Source organism: Numida meleagris, chromosome Z, assembly GCF_002078875.1.
Source record: "Numida meleagris isolate 19003 breed g44 Domestic line chromosome Z, NumMel1.0, whole genome shotgun sequence".
Lineage (NCBI taxonomy): Eukaryota > Metazoa > Chordata > Aves > Galliformes > Numididae > Numida > Numida meleagris.
Window position 1 is genome coordinate 8505640 of NC_034438.1, and position 25516 is coordinate 8531155.

General features: G+C 56.8%; 1 protein-coding gene across 2 annotated transcripts; it reads left to right on the forward strand.

The window, feature by feature from the left end:
* Window positions 3915-24580, forward strand: IL11RA (interleukin 11 receptor subunit alpha). 2 transcript variants are annotated; one of them, XM_021381331.1, is made up of 13 exons: window positions 3915-4199; window positions 20419-20518; window positions 20764-20824; window positions 20995-21161; window positions 21304-21418; window positions 22272-22304; window positions 22551-22714; window positions 22813-22976; window positions 23062-23203; window positions 23548-23643; window positions 23742-23841; window positions 24002-24096; window positions 24175-24580. In XM_021381331.1, the coding sequence occupies exons 1-12, from the start codon at window positions 3930-3932 to the stop codon at window positions 24093-24095; spliced, it is 1506 nt and encodes a 501-aa protein (XP_021237006.1). In that variant the 5' UTR covers window positions 3915-3929; the 3' UTR covers window position 24096; window positions 24175-24580. The 2 variants fall into 2 exon arrangements, with proteins under 2 accessions (XP_021237006.1, XP_021237005.1); XM_021381330.1 differs by having other exon boundaries at window positions 24002-24084.

A 25516-nucleotide genomic window follows, 5' to 3' on the forward strand; every position in this document is an offset into this window, starting at 1 on the left:
TGGCATGCTGCCATGCACAGCGGTGGGAGCAGTTGAGTCTGCCAGAGGAAAGAGCCAGGTTTACTCTATTCCTATCCTTTGCAGCAGCTGTGGTGTTCTCTCCAGGACAAGAACCTACCACAGCAGCAGGGCTGAAGGTGGAATTGCTGGTCATGGGCAGTGAGCTCTGGGGTCCTGCATGCTTCCTTCCCTGGGGTGATGGAGGTAGATGAAGAAAAAACTCTGGAGCAATGGTACAGTTCTGGAGACGAAGGGCAATACTCACTGCAATTTTGCAGTACAGATGTGAAGGGATGAAGAAGATGTGGAGCTCCAGGAAAGAAGAGGACAGACTTTTTAGCAAGGTCTGTTGTGATAGGACAATGGGAAAGGGTTTCAAGCTTAAAAAGGGTAGATTTAGGTTAGATACAAGGAAAAAGTCTTTGGCAGTGAGGGTGGTGAGGCACTGGAACAGACTGCACAGAGAGGTGGTGGATGCCGCGTCCCTGGAGACTTTCAAGGCCAGGCTGGATCAGGCTTTGAGCAACCTGATCTAGCTTTAGATGTCCCTATCTGTTGCAGAGAAGTTCAACTAAATGACCTTTAAATGTCCCTTCCAACTCTAAGGATTCTATGATTCCATGATCCTATATGATCTTGCTGAGATATCCATGTGCCAGTGTGGGTAATATCTATAGTGTGGCAGCAGGCTGGGCATCTGCTAGCAGCTTCTCCTTGCGTGATGTGGCTGGCCACAGCTGGGACAAGACATGCTGCTAACAGACAGGATGAGCTTTGCATGGCATGGAGCATCCTGCTGTCCTGTTCCAGCAAGACGAATTGGAACAAAGCAGAGCTGGCAGGGTGGGAGCCATGCAGCACCACTTGGGGTTTTTGCTGCCTCCTTTCAGCAGTGCAAGCAGCCTGAGCTGTGACCATAATAAATAAAGTGACAGCCAGGGAGCAGGGCTCTCTGGTTTCCTGTACAATCCAGGCTGGCCAGGGTAAACACACAGCAAGCCTGCACTTTGAGCAGGGCCATGCCCAGTGCACGTCAGCCAGAGCCTGGCCACACCAGCCGAGCACAAGCAGCTTTCCCTCACTTCATCCAGCCCGTCAGGAACCCATGTGTTTGGGACACCAGGAACAGCCACTGGGGCTGGGCTTGGGGGCACGAATTGCAATGCACAGACACCGTGGGGTTACACTGCAGAATTCAGCTGCATGCATCTCTGCCCTCTGCTCCCTTCAGGCAGAATCCCAGTGATCACCAGTGCATCTAGTGATCGCTGAGGACCAGTGTCCTGTCCCTTGCCATCAAGATGCAGCACCTCCACTGTCACCGTACACATCCTGCTTTGAGTTTGGTCCGAAGTCATAGGCTGGGAGGGAGAGCAATGTGTAGCCCAGAAGGTAGGAGGGTCCTGCATGAGTTTGTGATACTGTAACATAAGCCCCAGCAATTCTGCTCATGTGCCCAAGTCCTGACCTGCCTAGACAAGAGCTGACAATTCCCTCTCTGGGCTGGTGTCTGCTAAGAGAGAGGGGAGGAGGAGCCCAGAGTCCCCAGATTCAGCCCTCCTGGGGTGCTTAGTGGGTGACCCATTGCTGAGCGGGATGGAGCAGCCAGTCTGGGGTGCTGGATGTGGGATGCATGCAGAGGTCACAATCTGAGCCTGAGGATTGAGCGGGGCAGAAGCTGCAGTGTCAGAGCTGCAGGCTGTGCCTGCCTCACTCAGTGTGTGCCAGCAGCCCTGTCCCAAGGGCCCTGGGGTGCTTTTGCCTGGCTTCCCAGCCCCAGTGAGCACCACACTGTCCAAGCAGACCACACTCTGCTCTCATCAAAGCTGCCCCTTCCTCGCTCAACATTTCAGTCTCTGTTTGCTGGCTCTGCACGGTGCTGGTGCCCCAGCAAGCCCCATGGCCCTGTGCCCCAGTACCCCACATTGGAGTGTCTATCTGCACTGCTTATCCCATGACCCCTCAAAATCAATCCCTGCTTTTGCCTTGCCAACCTCACTTCTGGCAGAGCTGGGGGATTCCTCAGCTCTGCAGTGTGGATGGGCTCTCCAGCACCGCAGCAGCAGAGAAAGCAACACGTGGCTCCCTGCCAGTGCTGGCGCCAAGCAGCCCAGCTCCCAGCACCCCACAAAGCACAGGGGAAAGCCCAGGGTCTGCTCCCAGGAGGGAACTGGAGCCAGATGTTCACAGCCACTCACCCAACCCCAGCCTTTCCTAAGGAGCTGATCCTGCAGGCTGCAGCTTATGAGTGTTGCAGGGACTGGGAGCAGAGCAGCACTGTGGAGTTGGAAGGGGAAAGCAAGAAGTTGAATGGCAGGAAAATCTCCCTGCCCAGAAGCGGCTCCTCCTACATCCCCAGGTTCGCAAAATCCTCATGAGCAGATGCGAGCAAAGCACCTGAGAGGCCATAGGGCCAGCTGAGGGAGGGACATCCCCAGCCCTGGCGTGGCCCCAGCATCCTGTGGCACAGGCGGGGCAGATGTGGCCACATGTGGCCAGCGAGGTTGCAGCCCAGGCCACGAGCAGATGTGCCAAGCTGCAACATTCCTCGGGCAGTGTGGGCACATAGGCTCAACCACTGCCAAGCGCATGCCCACAGCGTGGCCAGGAGCCCGTGTGCGTGCTGGGCTGTGCACGCTCATCCTACTGCTCTGAAAGTACCCATTTTAGACTGGGGAAACTACTGCATTTTCAAATAGCTGCAAAAACCGTGCTTCTCCCAACCGTATGGCAGAACCGAAGGGAAGGGATCCCTCATCCTCCAGCCCCGCCACCCTGAAGGACAGCTCAGTTTGCCCCTCAGATCATGGTCATTGAATTCCTTAACACCTCATATCCCAGTCATCAAATTTATTAATACCCTGGGGTAGGAGGCAGAGGGGGCTGCAAACAGGGAGGGGTTTCCCTGTGGGTTACACCACTTCCCAAGAGCACCACTTGCACAAGTGCTGCTGCGGCAATGGCAGCGTGCACAGCCTCAGGGCACCCAAGTTATTGTAGGGTTGCACAGGAGGGTTGGCACAGAGGAAAACACTGGTTTGTTACTGCGGGATTACACAGGAGGTGAGATGACTCACAGGCTTGTTATCGTGGAGTTGCAGAGCACGAGCAGGTAGCTGGGTACTGCTGAGTGGTTGCGGAGGAACATGATGATGCGGGCAAGGGTTGCAGAGTTGGGCTGTGATGCAAACACACTTTGCTTATTCCTGGCAGGCTGCAGAGCAGTCTGTTATTGCAAGATAGCAGGAGTTGTGCTGTGCGGGTGCTGCATGCACCCAGGCACGTGGCCCTTATCTCTGCACGGGCTCTGTGCCCGGGCATATGGAAGTGCTGGGTCTGCATGGGGCTCCCATAGCAGGTTTGCTGACCTCAGCTGGGGTCTTCAGCCCATCCAGGGAGACCCCAGACCGTGCTTGGCTCCAGGTACCACGGGAGGGGAAGTCCCGGTGGGTTTTCACAGGGTGGTTTCCCGCTGCAGAATTTCATCATGGTTTCTCCTCCTGCAAATATTTACTCTGATGAAAAAAAGAATTCCAAGGGAAAGCAGGGAGGGCAATGAAGGGGTGATGCTTCTTAGAAAAGAGGAATGCAAAAGTACTGAAGGACATGAGGAAGAAAGAGGCTTTTTTTCACAGCTGAGGGACAGAAGCCTGAGGGACAGATTTCATCTTACCAGTTGACAAGACATAACCCCTATTACACCCAAATCCCGAAGAAATTATAATCCCAGGAGTAGGGAAACTGAGGCATGGGCAAGACCTGCATCACCCCTTGCTAGGATGCTGGGGGGCTGCAGCTCCACACCCCAGGGGAACCCTGACCCACGCGAGCCGTGAGCCCCGAAGGGACCGGTTTGGGCGAACCGAGTGCGCCGGGAATATCGGGAGCCCGCAGGGGGTCATGCGCCGCAGGGGCCGCGCGCTGGGCTGATGGAGCCGTGCACCGGAGGGGTGCGGAGCCTCGGGAGCCGGTGCCGGTGCCGGGCGCGGCTCGCAGACAGGAAGCGTCCCGGAGCGGCGGCGGCAGATTGGCAGCGCCCTGCTCCAATTGAGCGGCGGCGGGCCCGCACCGCCCGCGTTGCCTCCCCAGCCAGCCCCGAGCGGGCTCCCCTCCGACGGTGCAGCTCCGCGGTCCCGTTGCCGGGCCCGGCCCGGCTCGCTCAGCACCATGGACACATAGCCTGGGAGGCGCGGAGGAAGGTAGGAGCAGCCCCGCTTCTCCTGTTCGTGGCTCCTCGCCGCCGCCCCGCCGCCGCGGTGAGGAGCGCCCGGTTGCGGGCAGTGCCGGCGCCGCGCAGGCAGGCAGGAGGCTTAGCCTGGTGGCTTGCTGCTCGCCCCGAAGCTCGGGGAAAGGTAGCTCCTCGCTCAGCCAGCGAGCAGCCCCTCGTTTTCCCTGCCTGCGGGTACCCGGTGCTGCTGCCCTTCTGGGCTCAGCGCCCGCCTTCAGATGCTTGGGGGGTCGAAAGAGGTCCCGGGGTGGAAGATTTGAGCCCCTTCCCCATCGTCTGCTCAGAGTTCCCCCTCTGAGCTCCGGGGAGAGTTTTCTGGAGAAAGGCTCGAACAATACCAGGCAAAGTGCCCCCACTCCTGCGGAGCCACCAGTCTCCCTGGCAGGGCCCTCTCTTCTCCTGGGGGGTCTGGGGAGGGAAAAGCTGTTCTTAATTACGAGAGGCGCGGAAAGAGCGGCTTTCATGCGCAGGCAGTGGAAGGGCTCTGCCTGCCTTGTCCCTCCTTGCACTTGGCTGGCTCAATCACGGCTTCTCATTCCCCTGCGGACACCCAGCTCTGGTGCCACGCTCACCAGCTGGTTGTGTCGCCTTCCCTGGCTGTGTCAACCCCTGGGTCCCCTCTTGACTTCTGCTGGCAGTCTGGTTAACGATGTGAAAGGGGCTGAGTTTTGCTTGGACTTTGCTGCCAGCACTGCCAGACCCCTCTGTGATGATGCTTTAGTTTAATCTGATCTCCGCAAGGAGAAACCTAGAGCTGCAGCAATTCAGGGACATGCCGCTGTGCCCCAGCCAGTGGTACCAATGGCATAGCTGCTGCTTTGCGGGGCTGGCCTGGTGAGTGCCAGGAGGTACCTGCTCCTGCAGGCTGCAGCCACGTCTGGCGTTGGCTGGAGGAGGAGGTGGGGTGTTTGCGCTCCGTCTGTGTTTGTCCAAGGGCAGGTCACGGTGTGGTTACGCTTGGGGCTGCACGGAGCCCGTGGCATCTCAGCCTCACGTGGGGCTGTGAGCTGGCGGAGTCAGTGGAGCTCCTCCTCAGGCTGGTGCTGGGATGGTACATGGCCACCTTGTCCCCGTACTGTGCACCATGTTCTCCACTGACCCAGCTCAGAGAGGAGCAGGGTTTGCCCTCCTCTTGTCTACGAGCTGCTGCAGTCTGCTGGGAGCCTCATGGGGCAGGGAAAACATGATCCTCTCTGATAAGCCACTTTTTCCCTGTCCCAGAGAAGCGGGCTGACTGTCACGGCGGCGGGGGGAGGAGGATGCTTGGCTGGGTGAAGGCCCTGTTTATGAAGGATGAATGAATGACTCACTGCGTCGTGAGCCTCCCCGCTGCATTCAGCCTGGAAGCAGTGCCGCTTCCCTTTTGCTGCTGCCAGGTTTAACGGAAGCTGCTGTGCTGGGCGGGCACCCGGAGCCCACCCTGTGTCCCCCTATCTACAGGTACCTCAGGCTACCTGGGCCTGCCCGCTACCCCATCTCACCTGGACCTTGAGTAGGGAAACCCACGCAGCTGGGGACAGCGTGTGGCATCCTCATCTGCCAGGAGGCTTTCTTTTCAAACCCTTTCTTTCTGCTCCAAGTTGTGTTCAAAGGCAACTCCAAGGCTCTTCCTGCTCACTCAGGACTAAACCTCCCTCTGTTTTCCTGCCCAAGTATATTCCTGGAGAGTTTATTCCCATGTGGCATTCTGCCAACATTGTGCTTTTAGTTCCAGACCTCTTCTCCTTCTCCGGTGTTTACCCTGCTGTATTTATAGCATCTTCGTTATTTTATATGGTTAAGTGAGCCAAGAGATCCTTGTCTCTTGTGCTGGATCAGCTCTGGGCTGCCTAAATCTTCCACTCTCCTCATCTCCATCCCTGGTTTGCAGTGTCCATCCTTGGCCATGCCATAGCCTGGAGGGCTCCTGCTGTGGCCTTGGTCCCTTTGTAAGGTGGGTCCCCCTATTTGCAAGGCGCTGATTTTTACATTGGCCAAACCTTGGGATTTCGGAGGACCTGGGGATGAGGTGTCTGCATGCCAAGAGCAGCGGGCTGTGAGCATCATGCTGGAGATGTACGCTGTGGGTTTGAGCCAGAGTGTGCCCAGAGCCTGGCAATGTGCCTGCGTGTGTGGTGCGCTTTCATGTGGGCACATGAGGCTGTTCTTTTCCTGCAGGCTTTGCTGTGAAGGAAAACCCTTTGCAAGATGCTTCCTAAAGGAGGGGTAGGTGCCAGCCAGCTCACGGCTCTGCTTTCCTGCTGTACAGCATCATCAGGGAAATTTGGCACCTTTCTACCTTCACTTCTTCTCTTCTTGTTCAGTCATGGGATGTGGTGGCTCTACCAATGCCAAAGCCACAGCCAAGGACAGAGAATGTCTCGGATGGGAGCTCTCCCCCAGGGCAGTGCAATGGGGCCTCTTTGGCATTTGGAATGCTGATGCAAAACCAGCATCAGGAATTAGCCCCGGGGGTGACTTTCTGGGATATTTAGATAGTTTTTGGTTTTGCTAAGTGTTCCTGTGATTAGGAAAGCATCTCATGTGTGAAAATCACCAAGTATCTCCAGCCAGGGCTTTAGTGACCCTGTGCCCCCCATTTCCCAACTGCAGATCTCCATGCCTCCCGGTGATGCTTTTTTCTGGTATGTCCTCCTGCCAGGCCATGAAGGTGGAAAAGGGTGATGATGTCTTAGAGTCATGGTTTGCTTGTCTTCCTTAAGAGTCGCATTCCAGTGGACTGTTTCCATGGAAAAGGGAAAATTCCTCTGGAAATTAGAAGCAGGTTTGCTGTGTCAGAGATCAGCTCATTAATAGGAATTATCTCTCGAGTCTGGCTGGTTCCCAGCTCTCTGAGTCACCCTGTCATTGAGGCAGCCCTGCCATGGCCTTGGGATGGGGTGAGCTTCAGGCTCCATGGGGCTGTCCCAGCACCCGCGGTGTGTGTCAGCAAGAGGATGGATGGGTGAGTGAGGGAGAATGGAGGCTGAGGTGCAATTCTGCCTCCCCTTCAGACTGTGAGTCTGAGAAATGGGGGAAAAAATGGGAAACCACCTCCTCATCTCTGCTGCATCTGTTGTTTGGGGTAGGGAGGGTTTGGGATAAGAAAGGCAAGGAGTTGAGCTGTGCTCTAAGACCTGATTCACCTCCGTCCCAGCAGGATTCTGTGCTGCGGTCACATCTGACCAGCGGAGCCTGGATGGGGGCCAGCAGGGATCAGTCATTGCTGAAAAAGCTTACAAGGGATTTTGGAAGGGTTTGCTGGAGGGTCTGGCTGGGGGGAGGCCACATCTGTTCTAACACATTTTCTGAAGATGCATGCGGAGATGGCAGCCGGGATGGATGGACCTCTGGTGAGAGTTGGTGTGGGTGGATACGGTGCTGAGCTGTGCGGGGGTTGACAGGGAGGGTCATGCACCAAACCTGTGAGAAAACATGCTCGGGGAAGATTAAAAATGATGAATCCTTGGGTTTCCGTTGGGCTGTAGCCACTGGGGGAGGTCGTGCAGACTTTGCTGCAGACAACGTGGTGGAAATGTATGTGGCAATGGGCAAGAGAGTTGGGTGTGGAGAGAAGGGCTGATGCTGAGAGTGGTGGGATTTTGGAAACCACTCTGGGACTCCCCAGAGGCTGCTGGGCTCTGGTCCTCTCCTCTCAATACGGAGAGGGCAGAAATAGAAACAGCATAATAAAAATGGTTATGGCCCCGCAGAGATTTCCTTATAGGGAGGGGTGGAAAAGTTTAGGGCTCCTTCATCTAATGAAATCCTGATGGTGGAAAGAAGGTTGTTTGGGCATTTTCTGTTTCACCCAAGCTCTTAAAGTGAAAACAAGGGATGCCAAGCCTGGTTGACAAAATGATGCTGGAGTCATACCAAGGAACAGAGAAGCTACGAGCAGGCAGAGCTCCACACACGCCACAGCAGCAGGGCTGGCTTAGCCCCTGAATCTCAACCCATTTTGGGGATGCTGTGTAGCATCCTGCGGGCAACCCCAAGTGCCTGGTTTTGGCACAGGGGTTTGGATTTGCCTGCAGACCACATGAGAAGCAGTGTCCCCATGCAGGGCATGTCCCTATGCCCAGGGGGCTGGCATGGTGGTGCTGGTTCCTTTGCCTTCCTTTGCTTTTACCAGCCCCTTCGTCTGGGGCCTTGTGCTCCATTCTGGCCAGATCAATCCCTGAAGCTGAGACCTCACCAGCTCCTATTTGATGAAGGTCAGTGCAGACGTCAATGCCTTTTGAATTCAATAATGCTGTGAAAAGAGTGATTCAGACCTTGCCTTCCTGCAGAAGCAGGTATAAAAAAACAAAAGGGTGACAGGAGTCTGCTGTGTGGGGCGGCTGGAGCATCGCCCTGTGCCATGTCAAATTGCAACAGTGGAGCTGCAGTGCAGAAAGCTGTGCTGAAATGGCCCTGCAAAGGTCCCCCAGGGCTGGCCCAGCTGCCATGTCCCTGCTTTGCTTTGCAAAAGCCACTGTCACGCACGGTGCCTGTGCCAGCTGGCGTCTCCCCATACTTTCGTGCCGAGCTGGGACAGACCCTGAGCCCCTGGGGAAGTCCACAGGAGTCTGTCCTTCGCTTTCCATGAGTTTTGCCCAAGGGCCTGTGTCTTAGGAGGAGCTGGTGGGCTGAACCAGCTCTTGCACCATCGTCCTCTTGCAAGGGCCAACACGAAACCCCAGAGGGTTCGTCTGCCCTTGGGCTCCTTTTGACTTTTAGCTCCTGTGAGGCTCCCAGGAGGCTGCTTCACAGCTCCTCCAAGGCCACTCTGCCCCATCCCAGCTTTGAGTTTCGCAGTGTCGCAGCTGGAGTGTGACAGCACTGGTGAAACGTCCTTTTTCCCTTGGCTATCCCTGATGTTCTTTTCATTTCCTCCAGCCAGAGCTGTGCCTGTTGTCCTTGCAACCACGGCACTCAAAAGCAACATGGGTGCATGAGGCTCCCCACGTGCAGCATTTCACCTCCCTGGGTCTCCCTGTAGCACAAGGAGCAGGATGCAGCCCCTCGCAGCAATGCCAGGTGTGAACTCCAGAGGGGATGTGTTCCCGGAGCATCCTCTTGACGCTAGCTGCAAAATCCGCCTTGCTCCCTCCGTGGAGGCTTCAGACAGGCACTGAGATCCCTGCAACTCTCTGGGCTGTGGGGCAGTTTGCTCTGGGAATGCTTTGCAGGGCTCTGAGGTTTGGCTCCCAAGCAACCCAGGGTGCTGGCCTGGGATGGAGACCTGCAAATAACTGTTGGTGTTTATGCTGTGCCTGAGATGTAAGGATGAAGGGTATAAGGGTGAAAGATGTGAGCAAGAAAAGGTCCGTGGGGCAGGCAGCATCTATCTTCATCCTTGAGATGGTGCTGGAACAGTGCTGGGGCATTGTCTCCAGGCAGTGTCCCCCTAAGATGGGTGTCACTAGCAAGTTGACACACGCTGGAGCCAGGGTGGGTTAGCGCTGAGCAGGTCCAGGACCAGACCCTGCCAGCTATACATTTGCTTCCTCCGGTGCCTGGAAAGATCCCTGGGAGTTTTTCTCTTATTTTTCTCGGTGATTCAGGGAGGGCAGCAAATGCCTCCCCCTATCCTTCGCCTCAACAAGGGGAGGGTGGAAGGGAGCCGAAGGAAACTTTTGCGGCCAGCTCTATGAATTTCCAATTAACAGCTCGCCTGTAGCGAGTCTCACCACCATGAGAGAGGTTAATGCACCTAATGCTTGGAGAAACGATCCATTTTTCTTAGTAATTTAATAGCGTGGGCAGTCTGTTGGCTGACAGAGATCCAGCAGCCAGCACTGAGGAGCCTGTGTGCCGGGCTGCAGCCCGTAACCACCTTCCCTGTGCAAAGGAGGAATGCTGACCTAATAGAAAAGACATTTAAACAGAAGTTTTAAAAGAGCAGCACGGGTCGGACTGGGGTGCAAAGCTGCTGGCTGCAACAGAATCTGTCTGTGCATCGGCATAGTGCGGCACGGGGACGTCCCTGCCGGGAGCACCAGCGGCCGCCCACCGGGTTACATTGAGCAGCTGCTTCATTTGCAGGGGAAAAAATGAAAAAAATGGCAGTTTTTGGGAGGCCGGCACACGCTGTGAATTGAGGCTGGGTTCAGCGCCTGGCTTGGGCTCTTGCCAGGCTGGAAAAGCCATGGCGTTTCGTTCTGACATTTTCCAAATGAGACGTTTTGATTTTATTTTATTCCCCACCCCAAGGTAATGTTTGGAAGCCAAATTTAGCTCGATTTAATTCGAACCATTTTAAAAAAGTAAAACCACTGAAAACTAAACAAGGCCTATCATTTAGAACAAAATGTTTTGGTTTTCATTTTCCTTTTGGCACAAAAGATCGAAATGTGTTTTGTTTTGTTTTTTTTCCATTCTCCTCTTGACCCACAAACAATTTTTCTATTATTTTTTTTCCACTCCTGGTTGTTTCCCAATACGATGCTGTGCAGAGAGCTTGGGCACTTCGCATGGGGACAGCTGTCCCCAACAGGATGACATGACATGGAACGGGGGCTTCTGTGTGATACCTGGGTTGGGAACCCAGCACTGCAGCGGGAGGGATTTCGGGAGCTCGTCCCATTGCCAGCTCTGACTCAGCCAGGAGCTCCTTGAAGCTGGGGAGGCCCCATGGCAGGGTAGGATTTGGGACTGTCCCCAGGGCGCTGGGACCAAGCACCAGGCTGTGCTTGGATGCATCCTTGGATGCAGGGAGCTGCAGGGAAGAGAGAGCGCTGGCATTGCCTTCTCCCCTTGTTTATTCAGGTTTAAAATTAATCTGGCCTTCCCCCGCTCAGGCTTGTACAAACACTGCATGTCCTGGGGCAGGGAGCTCTCTCCTATGTGCTATCCCCTGGCTCTGGGTGAGGTCCCTGAAGGGGTGCCCGTGGGCTGGGGGTACAGCAGAGCGCCCACTCTTGCTTGTGGGTGCAGCATCATATGGAGATGGAGCCTCCGGCCATAAACCAGGGCACGGTTAATCCTGCGGACAAACACTGTCCAAAGCCAGCTGCCGAAGGAGCTGCCAGGAGGCTGTGTGCCTGGATCCGGCCTCTCTGGGCTGGGCAAGGGCAGGAGGTGCCCATCATCCCCCTGACTGTACCAGTCCTGCTGCTGTCCTCCGCCCTCAGGGCCATGCCAAAGTCCCACTCTGTGTTCCCTGGCCTCTCCAGGACGTCTCCAGGCTGCTGGCTGTGAAAGCAGCGAGGAAGGGACAGATCTGAGCCAGAGGCGCGCGCTGCGATTCCCTGACTCATCCAACACCTGATTTTATTTTTATTTTTCCCTCTCCTCCCGAAGCAGTGTGCTGCATTCCACAGTGGTGCTTTTTATAGCCCCAGGCAGCGGCCTCGGCACGCTCCCGGCTGCATCCCCACTGGCTCTGGGTGGCAGGAACACCGTCCCCACGGCATTACAGTGAGAGGAGCGCGCAGGCAGCCGAGGAAGATAATTAAGCTCTAGCCAGGAGCCACGCTCCCGTTCCACAGAGATGTTTAAAGAGCTGCATTAGTCACCCACGTGCCACGTGCCGGTGGCAAGCGGAGGTGGCCTGTCCCTGGCTCCACAGCCCTGCCTCACCTCCTGTGTTAGGAGGTGAGAGGGAGGACAGAGGTTCCCGGTGGGCGATTTTACGAGTGTAGGCCTCATTGCCCTCCTGCATACCCGTGGAGCAGGCTGGCGGCCCTCTCGTGGGCTGTGCATCCCTCCGTCCGACACGGGATGGGCATTTTGCATTGCCGGGAGGGGGCAGCCAGCCAGCAGGCAGGGTACAGTTCTCCTCGCTCCAGGGATGGCTCCACGCGTGCTTTCTCCAGACGTGATTTCACTGCTGCAGGGAGGGCCCGTGGCCAAGGGACAGGCCCCAGGCGCCCTGGCGGCTCCCGTTAGTCACTCCATGGGGCCGGGGGCCGGGGCGTGCCCGGGGTCTGTGCGTGGTGAGGGGATGGAGCCCAGTGAGGCTGTGGTTTTGTTCTGGGGAGCTGCCAGGGAAGGCGGAGGGAAGGAGAAGAGGAGGGAGGGATGGTGGGAGGCCGCCTGTCATCCCCCTCCTCACTGCCACGTGGCTGGGAGCTGACTGGGGAGGGGGCAGAGGGCAGCGGCGGTTCTGGGGAGCCAGGTGTGAGCAAGCAGGTGGGGACTGGATGAGGATGGCGTCGCAGGTAGCTCCTCAAGGTGCTGGCTGCTGCCCTGTGGGGCTAGGCATGGCAGTGAGGAGGTGCAGGAGGTGCTGCAGGGGAGCAGCATCCCCAGGTGGGGACAAACCTGCAGAGGTGACCCCACAAGGGGGGTGCAGAAGGATCCCCTGGAGCTCACCCCAGAGGTCAAAGCCACCCCTCACGGTGCTGGATACCCTCCCAGATCTGCACCAATGGGAAAACTGGTGGGAGGAAAGAAATCCTTGCCACCCCAATCCTATCTCTCCTCCTCCTCTGCTAGCAAACACCAGAGCCAGGCGTGATGCCAGGTGGTGTGAGCAGACACCCTGACCTGCTTCTCCTTCACTTCCTGGGACATGATACCAAAAGGTGACCTGCAGGCAGCACTGAGAATGGGCAGGGATGTTATGTGCACAGGTAGTTGAATGAGAAAGACAAGCTTAAGTTTTAACACTATGCCACAGTCTGCAGGGGTACTTCAAAACCTTAGTCACCCCACAGACTCTGTGTTTGCTGAGTGCCTTAAGCATTGTTGAATGGGGTTGTGCCAAGTGCCGTAGGTTTGCCTTGGCCAGAGGTACCTCACTGTGCCCCATACCCCAGCAACTGCTTGAGGACTTCAGAGGGTTGGGATCTCTCCAGCAGCACCCCATCTGGTCCTTTGTGCAGCTGATGGTGGGCACAGGGGCAGCCCAGATGGATGCTCAGGGCACAGTGCTGTCCCTCTCTTCCCCAGGGCATGCTGAGGGCCGTGGCCATGTGCCGGGGCTGCTGCCGCAGAGCTGCTTGCGAGCCGGCCAGGTGCTGAGCATGCTGGGAGAGGGGAAAGCCTCAGAGACTCGTTCTGAAACAAGGCTGCTCTTTTATTCTCCTTTACGACTGCATTTTAATATCCACAAACACCCCTCCCTCCCTGGGCGGCTGCCAGCAGAGCCTGCATCACTTGCACTTGGCCGACCGAAAAACCCCAGCCAAGCCCAGGGCCTCAGAGCAGGAGGGAGTATTATTTTCCCCCTCCTTTTTAATATATGTTTTCTGTAGCTCTAATTGGATGGGCTTGAGCCCCAGCCAAGGCAAACACACCTGAGGGAGGCTTGACTTGCAGACCCCATCTGCTGTGCCAGAGGCTCTGCTCTCCACACAGCCGCTGCCTGGCCCCTTTATAGGGAGGGGGCTGCCTTTGAGAGAGGACCACGCAGGAGCCCCTGCTCAGGAGGAGAAAGCAGTGCAGCATTGCACAGGCAAGGCTGCACGGGAGATGGTGCAGAGCTGGGGGGGCAGCAGGCAGCTGCAGGGAACCCCTCTTTCACGGCATGACCCCCGCCTCGCCCGGAGCCGAGGTACCTCCCCACTTGGGTGCTGGCAGTGGCGTGGGACACTGCGCCTATGGGGGTGGTGAAGTGGGTGCTGGCCTTTCTGGGGTGACCGTGTGGGTGATTTGAGGGGTTGCAGCCCCTCTAGAGTCCTGTGTGTCCCCAGAGGGGAGTTATGGCAGTGGGGTGAGGATGCACGGGGTCCCTATTGTGCCCTGGTGTGTGTTGGGCTGCTGGGCCACCTACCCAGTGACACCCATCCAAGGAGTGTTTGGGAAAACGAGGAGGGGACGTTCATGTGGCAGGCCACCACAATGGCTTGCATTGACAGCCAAATCCCAGCCCGGTGCTTGGTTAGCACTCCGGTCCCCTGGTTCGTTGGCTTTTCTTGGGTGGGCTTTTCAGCTGAACCTTCCTCACTGCCTTTGTTTCAGGGTCACTCTGGTGTGCCCAAGTCTGGGTGGCTGAGCTGCGCAGCAAGGTCTCACACCATGTCCATGCCAAGCAAGCTGGGGAACCTCCTGGGGGTCTCTGCTTTCCCATGCTCTTATTCTTGGGATTAAGTCTTGATGCCAAGCAAGGACTGGGGTGCACACCCCAACTGTGTGCTGTGGGCCACCTTTGGGTGTGACCCACTATGGCCCATCCTGGAGGAGCTCTCCTCATCCCTTCTGTGTGCAACCTCTCCTTGTGCAGGGGACAAGGCTGGGTCCCCGCTCCATCCATGGGGAAGGATGCAGCATGGCATCCGCTCCTGCGCCCTCTGTGGCAAGCAGGCAGGCATGGAGCAGACGTTACCTGCTGCAAAATGCTGTAGAGAATCGCTCCATTATTAGAACACAAAAAGCTGGATCCATCTCCACTGGGAGCTGATGGATCCCTCCAGGTGATGGGCTGGGCTGCAGGGATTTGCACAGGCCGGGACATGACTGCCTTCCCCCTCCAGCAGGGTTGCAGGTTTGCCGTGCATGGGGATTTTGTGGAGCAATGGCTACGGATGGAGCCGGGCTGCACAGAGGGCAGCTCACGCATTTCATGAAGGATTTCAGAGCCGTCCTGGCCTCGAGTCAAGGCAGGCTGAAATGAGAACATTTCGAAATTCTTTTGGATAAGGAAAATTCCACGGGCAGCCCCCCTCCAAAGAAAGTTTGGGATGGTTGAAATGTTTGGAGAGAGAGGCTGCTTGCTTTTGTTTACTCTGAACTATTAACTTTTTTGGGGGGCGAGAAAAAAAAAAGGAGAAAAGGAGACAATGAGAGCTTGTAAACAGAGCTGTCCCTGAGCGGGGCCAAGGCATCCCTCCAGCAGCATGGTAGGAGATGTCAGCACGCTCCCAACTTTGCCCTGCTATCCCCCCTGCTCGGATACACTCACACTCAATCTTTCAGGAGCACTTTCTTTTTTTTCCCTCTCACAGCACAAAGTGATCCAGCCAATGTTTTTCCAACCTTCTCAACTCAAAGCCCCCCCACCTTCTGGCCCTGCTCTGTAGCCCCCTGTCCTTGGCAGTGGCCACCTCCTCTCGTACTTTCCAGCGTTACTGCCCGTGCCAGTAGGAGGTGACAATTAATCAGTACAGCTGCAGGGACGCGTTCTTCCCATTTTGCTCATTGGTGGTGTGAGCGAAGGGGTGCAACTTGGGGTGTCCCACCATGCAAGGACACTGCTGCCATGGCATGCAGAGTTAATGAGCTTGTAATGGCTTTATTTGGCTGCTCAGGTGGCCCCTAAAGACACCTGAAATCCTCTTCCAGCCCGAAAGGGATTTTGTTTTGCAGCAGAGTGACAGCAAATTGCTAGCTGCAGGAATATTTGTGCCATTGAAATGAAACGTTAGCAGCTCCTGAAAGCAGGCAGTAACAGAGAAATGTTTATTTTGGACCTGCCGCCCTGCGGTGTCTTGGCTGACCTGAGCGCCTTCGTGCCTTGCAGATGGAGCTGTGCCCAATTGCTCCCAGACACCACTGAGCCCCCTAGCATGGGCGGGATGGGGATGTGTTGTGCACTGTGAGGCCCCTATTGCCCCTACTCCAGGCTCGAGTTCATCAGGAGCAGCCTGAACGGCTCCAGCTCCAAGGTGATGCACTTGCACAGGGAGCTCACATGTGTGCAAATGTAATATAGAGATGTGCATGCTCTTTATTACAGCTCCAGCTTATGCCCCTCAGCGTTTGCTCCAAGGACTTTTAATTGGGACCAGGCACCGCTTGGGGAACGCTCAGGATGGACTGCACAGCAGAACCCTTCCATATTCTAAAGGAAAGCTCATGCACAACCTCCAGAACCCAAATTCATTCAGGAGCAGAAAAACATCCCAAATCTGAAACTCCCGATGTGGGAGAAGCCATTCCCTCCCTGCCTTTATTCTGCCAAGGTCCCTCCAAGCCAGGGCCCAGCAGGTCACACTCCTGCCTGGAGCCCAGCTACTCCCATGGGGTCACCCCCCCATGGCTCCATCCCTTGCCCTCTGCAGGCCAGCTGTCTTTACAGCCAGAAGATTATTTTTAGAAATTCCTCCAGTGTGCAGCTTAGGGCGAGGTGGGAGGGAGGCTGGTGTTGGGGGCTCCTCTTGCCCCCCCACACCAAATAAAATGCTGCCAGCTGGCAGGGCTCAGAGCTGCTGGCTGCTAACAGAGCCCTTGCTGTTTAGCCCCTGCTGATGCTTCAGGTTACAGCCGGGAGCCAGAGATTTCTCCTTCCGCGGGTTGGGGCAGGGGAGGGTGCGGGTGAGGGGCCGGGCGGAAGTCACAGCACTAGGGAGGGAGTTTCCCATGGTCAGAGCAGTGAGCCACCCCACATCGAAGCTCCTGCGATGCCGAGGTTTGGGCCTCCCAGCACTGGGTCCTGCTAGTGGCTGCCGGCCTGCAAAGAAGCGAGGTGCAAGGGGTGGTGGTCCCTGGGTGTGGGGTTTGGGTTTCGGCATCGGCAGGGCTGCGGGTGGTAGGGCATGGATGGGTCTGGGGGACTTTTAGTGAGTTGGATGGGGATGGGTATTTGGAATGAATGTGGAGCAGAACCCTTTCCCCAGGCCGTGCTGGATTTAACCCTACATTTGGGCTGCTGCATTTGGGGTGCGTAAGGCACATTTGGGCTGTGCTGGGTCTAAGCTTACTTTGGGCTCAGGAGTGGCCACTGGACCACACCATCCTCCCAGGGCAAGCCTGCAGCAGGTTTTACTGCTTTGTTTGGGGTTATTCCCACAGTGGGTGCCATGCCGGGTGCAGGACAGTGTATGTGTGTGCAAAAAGGTGCAAAGGGAAACAATACTTTTTGGCATCCCTGAGGCACGAGATGAGCAGAAGTCACTTCTTGGCCTTGAAAAGATGTTAGCAAGAAGGTACTGCAGGCAATGCTAGCAGTCTTGGTAGCTGTGGATGGCCCTGGTGTCCCCAAAAACAGCAGAGGACACACCTCCCTCCCCACTGGCACTCACTGTTCAGATGCCTGCAGGCACGTTGCAGCTTGGTGGATGCCTGCAGTGTGCTCTCCAGGTGCCCCAGGATCCTCCTCCTCGCTCTCAGACTTGAGTGAAAGAATGAATGCAAATAAAAAGCACTGAAAATGAGCGCGCGGCAGCTGCTTCCCAAATGGTGAGGCACAGAGCTGAAGTTCAGGATGCAGGATGCAGCCCCTTGCAGCCAGATGAGGCACTGCAAGAGGCAGCGGGGTTGATATGGTTGTTGCAGGTTTGCACCTCCTCCAAGTCAAGCCATGTTGTTGGGATACACAAAACACCACCAGCCTTTCACTCACCTGGAGATGATGGTGCCGGATGTGCAGGACTAGGGTGCTGCTGGCTTTCTGGGCAGGGCAGCAGCACCAGCACTGGTGAAGACCACAGTGCAGCTCCTCAGACCCCACAGCACTTGGGCATGGCAGTAGCACAAAGAGGGGGTTAGTGAGGCACTCCCCTCCCAACCCTGAAGGAAAGCAAGCTGAAGAGGGAAATTCCTGCTGCTTCCAAGCGCCGCCGCCCTTGGCCACAGGACCGGTTTCCCACAGCGGGCACTGGCAGGGAGCAGGGCTGGGCAGAGGGACAGGGATGCTCCAGCACAGGATCAAGAGCACGGCACAATGGCATGGCCACGGCACCATTGTCACACCTTTCCCGCTGCCGATCAGCATTTTGTAGGTGTTTGACTCCAGCAGAGCAGAGCTGCCAAATGCTGTTGGTTTTATTTTCCTCCATTTCAGCAGTGCTGTCCCAGACCACCCTGGGGGAGGCTTGGAGGCACTGCGGGTTTGTGTGCTCCATGGGGAGCACCCTGTGTTCCTGTAGCTCTAAATGTGGCACTATCTGCATGTGTCCCCCCTGGCTCTGCGTGTGTTTCTTTCTCTTTGAAGAGCAACTTCAAATGAAGCAGTGTTAAAGAAAAAAAAATGACCACTGTCTCTCAAAGTGCCGAGTGCAATGGAAAGTTGGCGTCCCCCAGGAATCTGCACCCAGCTCTGCCAGGCCACCATGGGTCATGGCACAGTGTGACTGTGCGGAGGGGACTGTCACATCCCACATGTGCATCGGCGCTGTGCATGTGGCTGATTCGGGGGCAGGGTGTCTTGGCTTGCAGTGCTTAGGTCTCAGGAGGATGCCACAGGAAGGAGCTCACAGTAGGGCAGAAGGACAGCAGCATGGTGTGGGATGGAGGATGGCACCTTGCATTTCTAGCTGGCGCCTGAGTGTGACGAGGGCAGCTCTCAGGGTGGGAGCAGCACCCGGCATCATGGGGCCGAGCCACCACCCCTGACCCGGCCACAGCGGTCACCCTGCCCGGGCAGGGAGCAGCTGCTTCTCGGCCTGGGACCAGCCCGCAGGGAGCAAGAAAGGCTCTGATTGTTCCCTCTGGTTTGGCTCCAGGCCACTGTGCTGGGACTCCCTGTCCCCAGCTGTGTCACCGCTGGTGCAGACACAGTGGGATGCTTTCTCCGCCTGTGTGGGGTCCATGAGATAGCAGCTTGGCTGAGGGAAGCAGCCTGACCATACACATGTGGGCATCCGTTTGCATGCGTTTTAACCTCAGCGCAGGATTTCTGGATGGATTGCACTGAGCAGCTGGAGACCTTCCACACCTCACTCCAGTCTCCAGGTCTTACTCTTTTCTGTGGCTCCTGCCTGGTGTGGGACAGTTCTGTGGGTGCCGCTTCTTTGTGTGTGGGCTTTTGCTCTTGGCCATTGGGTTTGCAGAGCAGGGGTTGCACTGCATCCCAGCTCCTTAGGATGTTCAGCTGCTCTGGCAGCAGGCAGGAAGGTCATGAGGAATAGGACGATCAGGAGAAGAAATTGTTTTACTTTAAAACATTTTGTGTTTGTCCGCACTAGCACACTCTCCCTTCTCTCTGACTCCCCCCAGCACCAACCCTTTACTCTGGCCCACGTGGCGCTTGGAGTTATTTTGGGTTGCTGCTTTTAAAGCGTATTTTAAGTCTTTTTCCATCACTGAAATATTTTACTTCTAGGCCTAGTATTCCCAGTCAGTATCAGTTACCATCATAGTTTTGGCAGAGTGCTTTTAACTGATGTTTCTTGGGAACGTTTCTCCGTGTGGTTTAGTAGGAAAAGCTTATGACAGTCTCATGAAGTTATTTATGTGTGGGGCTTGTGTTGGAGGCTGCCTGGTGGGTGTGGGAGGACGGGGAACAGCAGCTTCTTCAGGTATCTGAAGCATCACGATGTGCTGCAGGGACATCAGGAGCACTGCAGTGTGATGTAGGATTACCTTGGTGTGAGGCAGGAGCACCGTGGTACAATGCAGGAGCCTTTCCCCTTGCACAGAGGAATCCAGAGGCCAGCTCCCCACCTCACTGGGTTTTAGCACATCATTTCTTCTGTTTCTCCTAACCCCGGTGTTACGTGGTTTGGTGTGCAAAGACTCTTGCAGTTCTCTGGGCTCGGAGTGAGTGGTACCATCTCCAACTTGCTGTACTGGAGACCGGCCTCCTGCCTGCAGAATGGACACTGTCAGGTGCTCTGTGGCACCTTTCCAGGGCTGGGATATTCCCCTCCAAGCTGTCAGCCTGGGCGATTCAGCAGGACAGGGATTTGCAGTTACGGGGCAGCAGCTTGCACCTGCCCCTGTGCCTAGGGCTGGCAGGGCGTTTGCTGCAGCACCTGTGGCAGTATGGGAGAGAATGAACAGGCTTGCCCGATAGTGCCTGCCCCTTGTTATCAGACAGGCAGCAGGAGGCATTCCAGGGAAAAAATAATTCAGCTGTTTCTATGCCTGTTGGGGCCAGGGCTATAATAGACAGGGCAATGCTGTCTGGAAGGGATGGGGTGCTGGCCAGGATGGATGGAGTGATGCTGGCTGGGATGCCCAGGACAATGCAGGCAGGAATAGACACATTGGGGTAATGCTGGCTGCAAAGGTCAAGTGATGCGGGCTGCACTGTGGTGCCGTCCCCCTTGGATCCCTCCTTGGTCCTTTCCCTCCCCAGCTGCCCCAGCACAATTCTCTGGACCACCCCAGTTCACTCACAGGTCTGGGAGACAGCCAAAGCTCTGGGAGACAGCACAGGACTGCAGCAGCAAAGAACCCTTGATCCATCCATGTCATGCAGCCCTGAGCTCCTGACCGGTGTTTGCCTATCACATTCCCATTCCAAGCACAGGGACTGCTCGTACTGGGGACAAATGTGAGAGTGTCACAGGCACTGTGCTGTCTGCAGAAGGATGGGGCAAAGCAATGGGACACTGTGCAGGGATGCAGATGCCGACACTGGGATAACACGTTCTGCTTTCCCTCTCTGCTTCCCCCAGATGCACAGTCACACCCGAGGCCTGGGCAGGGTGATGGTGTTCCTCGCGGCAGCCTTGGCATCAGCCTCCCTTACTGTCCCCGAGGGCTGGGGAGAGGAAGGTAAGCAAAGCAGAGCCCTCGTGGCACGGGGATGCTGGGGCACCCCCATAATGGGCACGGACCAAGCAATGTCTGTGCCTGCCCTATAGATGCCTTTCCTTCCCCCAGTGTATCTGTAAAGAGTTGGGTTTTCTCTTCCACCACCCACTGCCCAGCCCCAGCTAGGACCAGTCCCTCCCAGCTCCCCAGTGCAGCAGGACCCCAGGGTGGCATGCAGGGCTGACCCCCTCTGTGTGCCCCTGCAGGTGTGCAGTACGGCCAGCTGGGGACAGATGTGACCCTGCCATGCGTCGGTGCCCGCACTGGGTAGGTGTCTTATGTGCACACTGTGGGATGGTTTAGTGGATGAGCTCCAAAAAACCAGGATGGGAGCAAAGTCGACAACTCCATCCCCAGTTGTGCCCGTTCTTTGGCTCTGCACCCCGCAGCTCTCAGCGAGTCCCCATCCCCTAACAGCCTATCTCTCTCCCCTACAGCTCACTGGTCCAATGGAGACGGGATGGGGCTATGGCACTGCCGGAGGGCTCAGCCATCCATCAGGGAGCCCTGGTGCTGCCGCGCACCAGCCTGGCTGCTGCTGGGACCTACAGCTGCCACGATGAGGATGGCAGCCTCCTGCATGCCGTGTCCCTGCAGCTGGGGCGTGAGTAGCGCGTCCATTGGCTGGGTGGCAAGGGGTTGTCATAGGGGAGTGACACATGGGTCCCTGTGTGCTGGCTCTGTTGCAGGGTGGGAGACCCTTTGTGGGGACCACTCACTGACGGTCTCCTCCCCCCGGGCTCCAGACCGGCCAGGGGTCCCCTTTGTGTCTTGCAGAGCATCCGACTATGAGAACTTCTCCTGCTCCTGGACCTCCAGCCTGGAGACCTTTCTCCCTACCAGATACATCACAACCTATAGGTGAGGGCTTTGGGCTGAGCCTTCCTGAGCTTAACCCCCGCATCCTGCCTGCTCTCTGACTTTCACCCTGGATTCATATCCAGTCCCAAAACATTGCAGCCAAAGAGCAGGCTGTTTCCAGGAGCACAGCACCGAGCATGTGGTTGTTCAAAGAGAGGCCCCCGAGCAGCACTGGGGGCCGGCACAGGCAGGCTCCCTCTCTTGCAGCGCTGGAGGGGGCGGAGAAGAGAAGCAGGTCTACAAGCTGCCAAGTGCTTCAGCATGCTTCAAGATGAAAGGAGTTAGGGAAACGATGCTGCTTCTAATTATCACGGCAGGCCAAATTATGGGACTGCTTTGAAGTCAGCCAGAGTCTATAAAAACCTGCAGCAGGGCTCTGCTCCACAACATGCAGGCACAGTGGGGAAGTGGGGCTCACCTCGCCCCCCAGGCACCTCTGGGTGCGTAGGCACAGCACAGAGTGGGTGGTTGGAGCTGGAGCCATGCGGAGCTGGCAGTGAGAAGCAGTGGGGCTCAAAGCTGATGCACAGAGTGAGAGCAGAGCCAGCTGCTAGGGAATGGAAAATAACACTGCATCCCTGCAGGGCTGCTTTTGTTCATGTCTCTTGTGTGCTTGCTGCTGCTGCTTGATGAAGTTAGCCCGGGACCCTCAGGCTCCTTGCTGGTGGGCCTGGGCATGATGTTACCTCTAATCCCTGTGCCATGGTGCCCATGGGCTGCAAGATGGGAGCAGGGTGCAGCAGAGCAGCTGCTGCAAAGACCCTTGTCTCTTGTCTGGGTCATGTTGGAGTTGGCTTTGTGCTGTACCCCATCCTGCTGTCCTCACCATCTGCTTTTCCTATCTCCATTGCAGGAAGAAGTCGCTGACAGGAGAAGAGAAGCGGAGGTAGGGTACACTCCCACTCAACTCTCCATTCCAAAGACTCTGCCCATGTCCTCCATATGGTCCTGGAGGCAAGGGCTGGGGGGCCCATGAGGAAATACGAGCCATGAGCCTGGGATGTGGGGGTCATATGAGGCATGATGGGAGCTGTCCAGACCTTGCTGAAGCTGTAAAGGGGTCTGCCTCCTCCATGGGGCTCCTGGCATGGTCAGGGGGGACATGTCACCACCCCACCTCACTGTCCTGCAGGAACAAGAGCGGGCACGTGGGGCCATGCCTGCAGGACCCAGCACGCACTGGCACCTGCACCGTTCACCGGTCAGAGTTCTGGAGTTCCTACCGGCTGAACATCACCGAGGTGAACCCACTGGGCTCCAGCTTCCGCCTCCTGGATGTCACCATGCAGGCCATCAGTGAGTGCCTGTCCCCCTGCCTGCCTACCCAGCCATCCACATGGCACAGCAGAAGGGAGACACAGTGTGATGGAGTATCTCTGTCCCCTCTCATGCAGTTAAGCCAGACCCTCCGGAGGGCTTGGTGGTGGAGCCTGTCCCACTGGCCCCACGGCGGCTGCACGTCAGCTGGAAGTACCCTGCATCCTGGCCCAAGGAGCCCCACTTCCAGCTGCGGTTTCGCCTCCAGTACCGCCCTGTCATCCACCGCTCCTGGTCCGTGGTAAGCAGGGGCCAGGAAGGGTTTCACAGTGAAGTAGTGGTGTCCTGTAGGGGTGTCCATGTGCCCAACATCTTCTGCTGCACAGGTGGAGACGGTGAACCTGTCTGAGGTGATCACGGATGCTTTTGCGGGGCTGGAGCACGTGGTGCAAGTGAGCGCGAAGGATTTCCTGGATGCGGGGAACTGGAGCGAGTGGAGCGCAGAGGCACGGGCCACACCAGTCAGAGGTCTGGGACAGGGGTCCTACTGACTGGCAGCATCCCTCCCATAGCCTCTCCAGCACCCTGGGCACTTCTGTAACCCCATTCCCTCCCTTGAGTGTCACTGGGGCAAGCCCTAGCTCCTGAGGCCCCTTCAGGTTGCCCAGAAACTGGTTCCACAATGGGAGGCAGAAAAACAGCTCCCATACCATTGAAACTCATGGCAGGGTGTGATTTGGGAATTTCCCCCCATGGCCTTCAGGGCACTGCTGGGCTCCCAGGACCCTGTGGCACAGGGCACCCTTTACTTCTCCCTGCCACGCTGCTCATGATTTGGGGTGGACTGATTACCAACCCTTCTGCTCTACCAGACCCAGCCACCATGGTGAGTGAAGAAACCACTACAGACATCAGCCTGGAGAGCCTGGATGAGGAGCCCTCACAGGCTCCCAACCCTGAGCCTATCAGTGAGTAGAGCTGGGGGTGGTGGGGTGGGAGCATGTCCCAAAGCTTGGCTGCAGAGTCCCTGCTGAGTGCCAGAGGCTGTGACAGTTTTCTATCCCAGACCGCAGTGACCCCCTGGAGAATACAGCCATCCTGGTCTCCCTCGGGATCTTTGCCTTCTTTGTCCTGGCTGCCGTTCTCGTCATCACCATACTCATCTGGTAGGTTGGGTTTAGTCCCTGACTGCCCAGCATTGTCTGTGCTGTGGCCTCAACACAGCTGGGCACAGCTGGATAGGGTTACACCGTGGAGGCACTCCAGTAGTGCCAGTGCCCAAGGAGTGCTGCTCAGGGTTCTCAGCCACTGCTGTTCTGTCCGCAGGCTCCGAGTGAGGAAGCACAGCAAGGATGAGACCAAACCCCACAACTTCTTGGTTGCTGCCACCCACTTGAAAGCTCTGCCAAGTGAGTGTTGAGGTAGGGGGGCACGGGGACAAAGGAGTTCAGGGAAATGTTCAAGGCATGTTCAAGACCCTCTGCCTTCTTTCTATGAAGGGACCCAGATCCTGCCATGAGCCGCAGCTGACCCCGCTCCGTGCATCCGCTCACCGTGTACGGGACATAACACCACTGTTGGCCCCAAGGGCCCCATGCCATGCAGCGTCGGGCATTGCCCCCAGCACCCCCAAGGTGCGGGATGGACCCTATGGACAGAAGCTGCGTCCCCAGGATCTTTGGGCTGCCTGTGCCTGTCAGGAGCGGTTGGACTCATGGGGATGGGGCACCGAGCCAGCCCCTCATCGCCACATCATGCCGCCTCCACGGGGATCATGGGCACAGGCTCCCAGGGGTGCTGGGCATCGGTGACCGCTGAGCCCCCCACCAGCTGTCAGCAGGCAGAAGGGAACCCTCCTTCTGTAATCTCAATAAAGAGGGTAGTGTTGGCACTGCCCAGACAAGACCCCTTTGCACCGGATGCTGGGCAGGAGGAGCAGTGCCAGCTTGGCGACCCTCACTGTTCAGCTTTTGCTGAAGGCCAGCAGAGGATGGAACCCTCTACAGAGCCCCCTGCTCTGCGTGTGCTGCCTGCCCCCCCCTGCCCCCACCTTGACCCAGCCCCTGTAATCGCTTCCATGTGTTGGCACCTCCCAGCCCCAGCACTCGGCACCAGTGGCTTCATGCCCAACCAGATCCATATGAGGCTGAGTGAAAATGCAGGCAGCAGCAGTGTGGGGAGCATGAGGAGGGCCTGGGGCTCTGCGTTACACAGGTTTTATCACACTGTGGTCCCTGTGCACGATAAGGTGGGGCTGGGAGGTGGCTCTGGTCTGATCCTACCCCGTAATTGTGCTGGGAGTGAAAGAGGGACAGTGCCAGGGGAGGGATCAGGTTTGTGCCCTTTGCGATAGCACCACCAGTCATGTGCCTCCCTCCGGCTGTGTGATAACCTCCCCTCAACCCAGCCCCTCATTTCAGCCTGGATGGGAGTAATGCAGATCAGCCCAGCATCTCTAGCATGTGTCTGGAATGGTTCCATACTGGGATGGGTGCCTGCAGCACCCAACCCAGCCACACCTGATGTGCCACAGTTGCTTTCATTCCCCTTGGTCCTCAGCATGTCATGCACAGCCCTTTCTGCCTAGAAGGCCTCTCTTAGCACCAGCAGATCCCATTTCAACACCACTGTGGAGATCAGGGCTGTGGTTGTCCATAGGATGCTGCTGAACATGTGCAACAACAGTCTCATAGCTGTGACTCCAGTGTCTGCAATCAGCTCAGTGTGTTGCATGCACCTGGCACTGGTTTAGATGCTGACAGCTGTTTGTGATGCAGGAGCGCAGTGGCCAGAAAGCAAGAGGGAGTGAGCTGGCAGCTGTGCCCACTGCATCCTACCCTG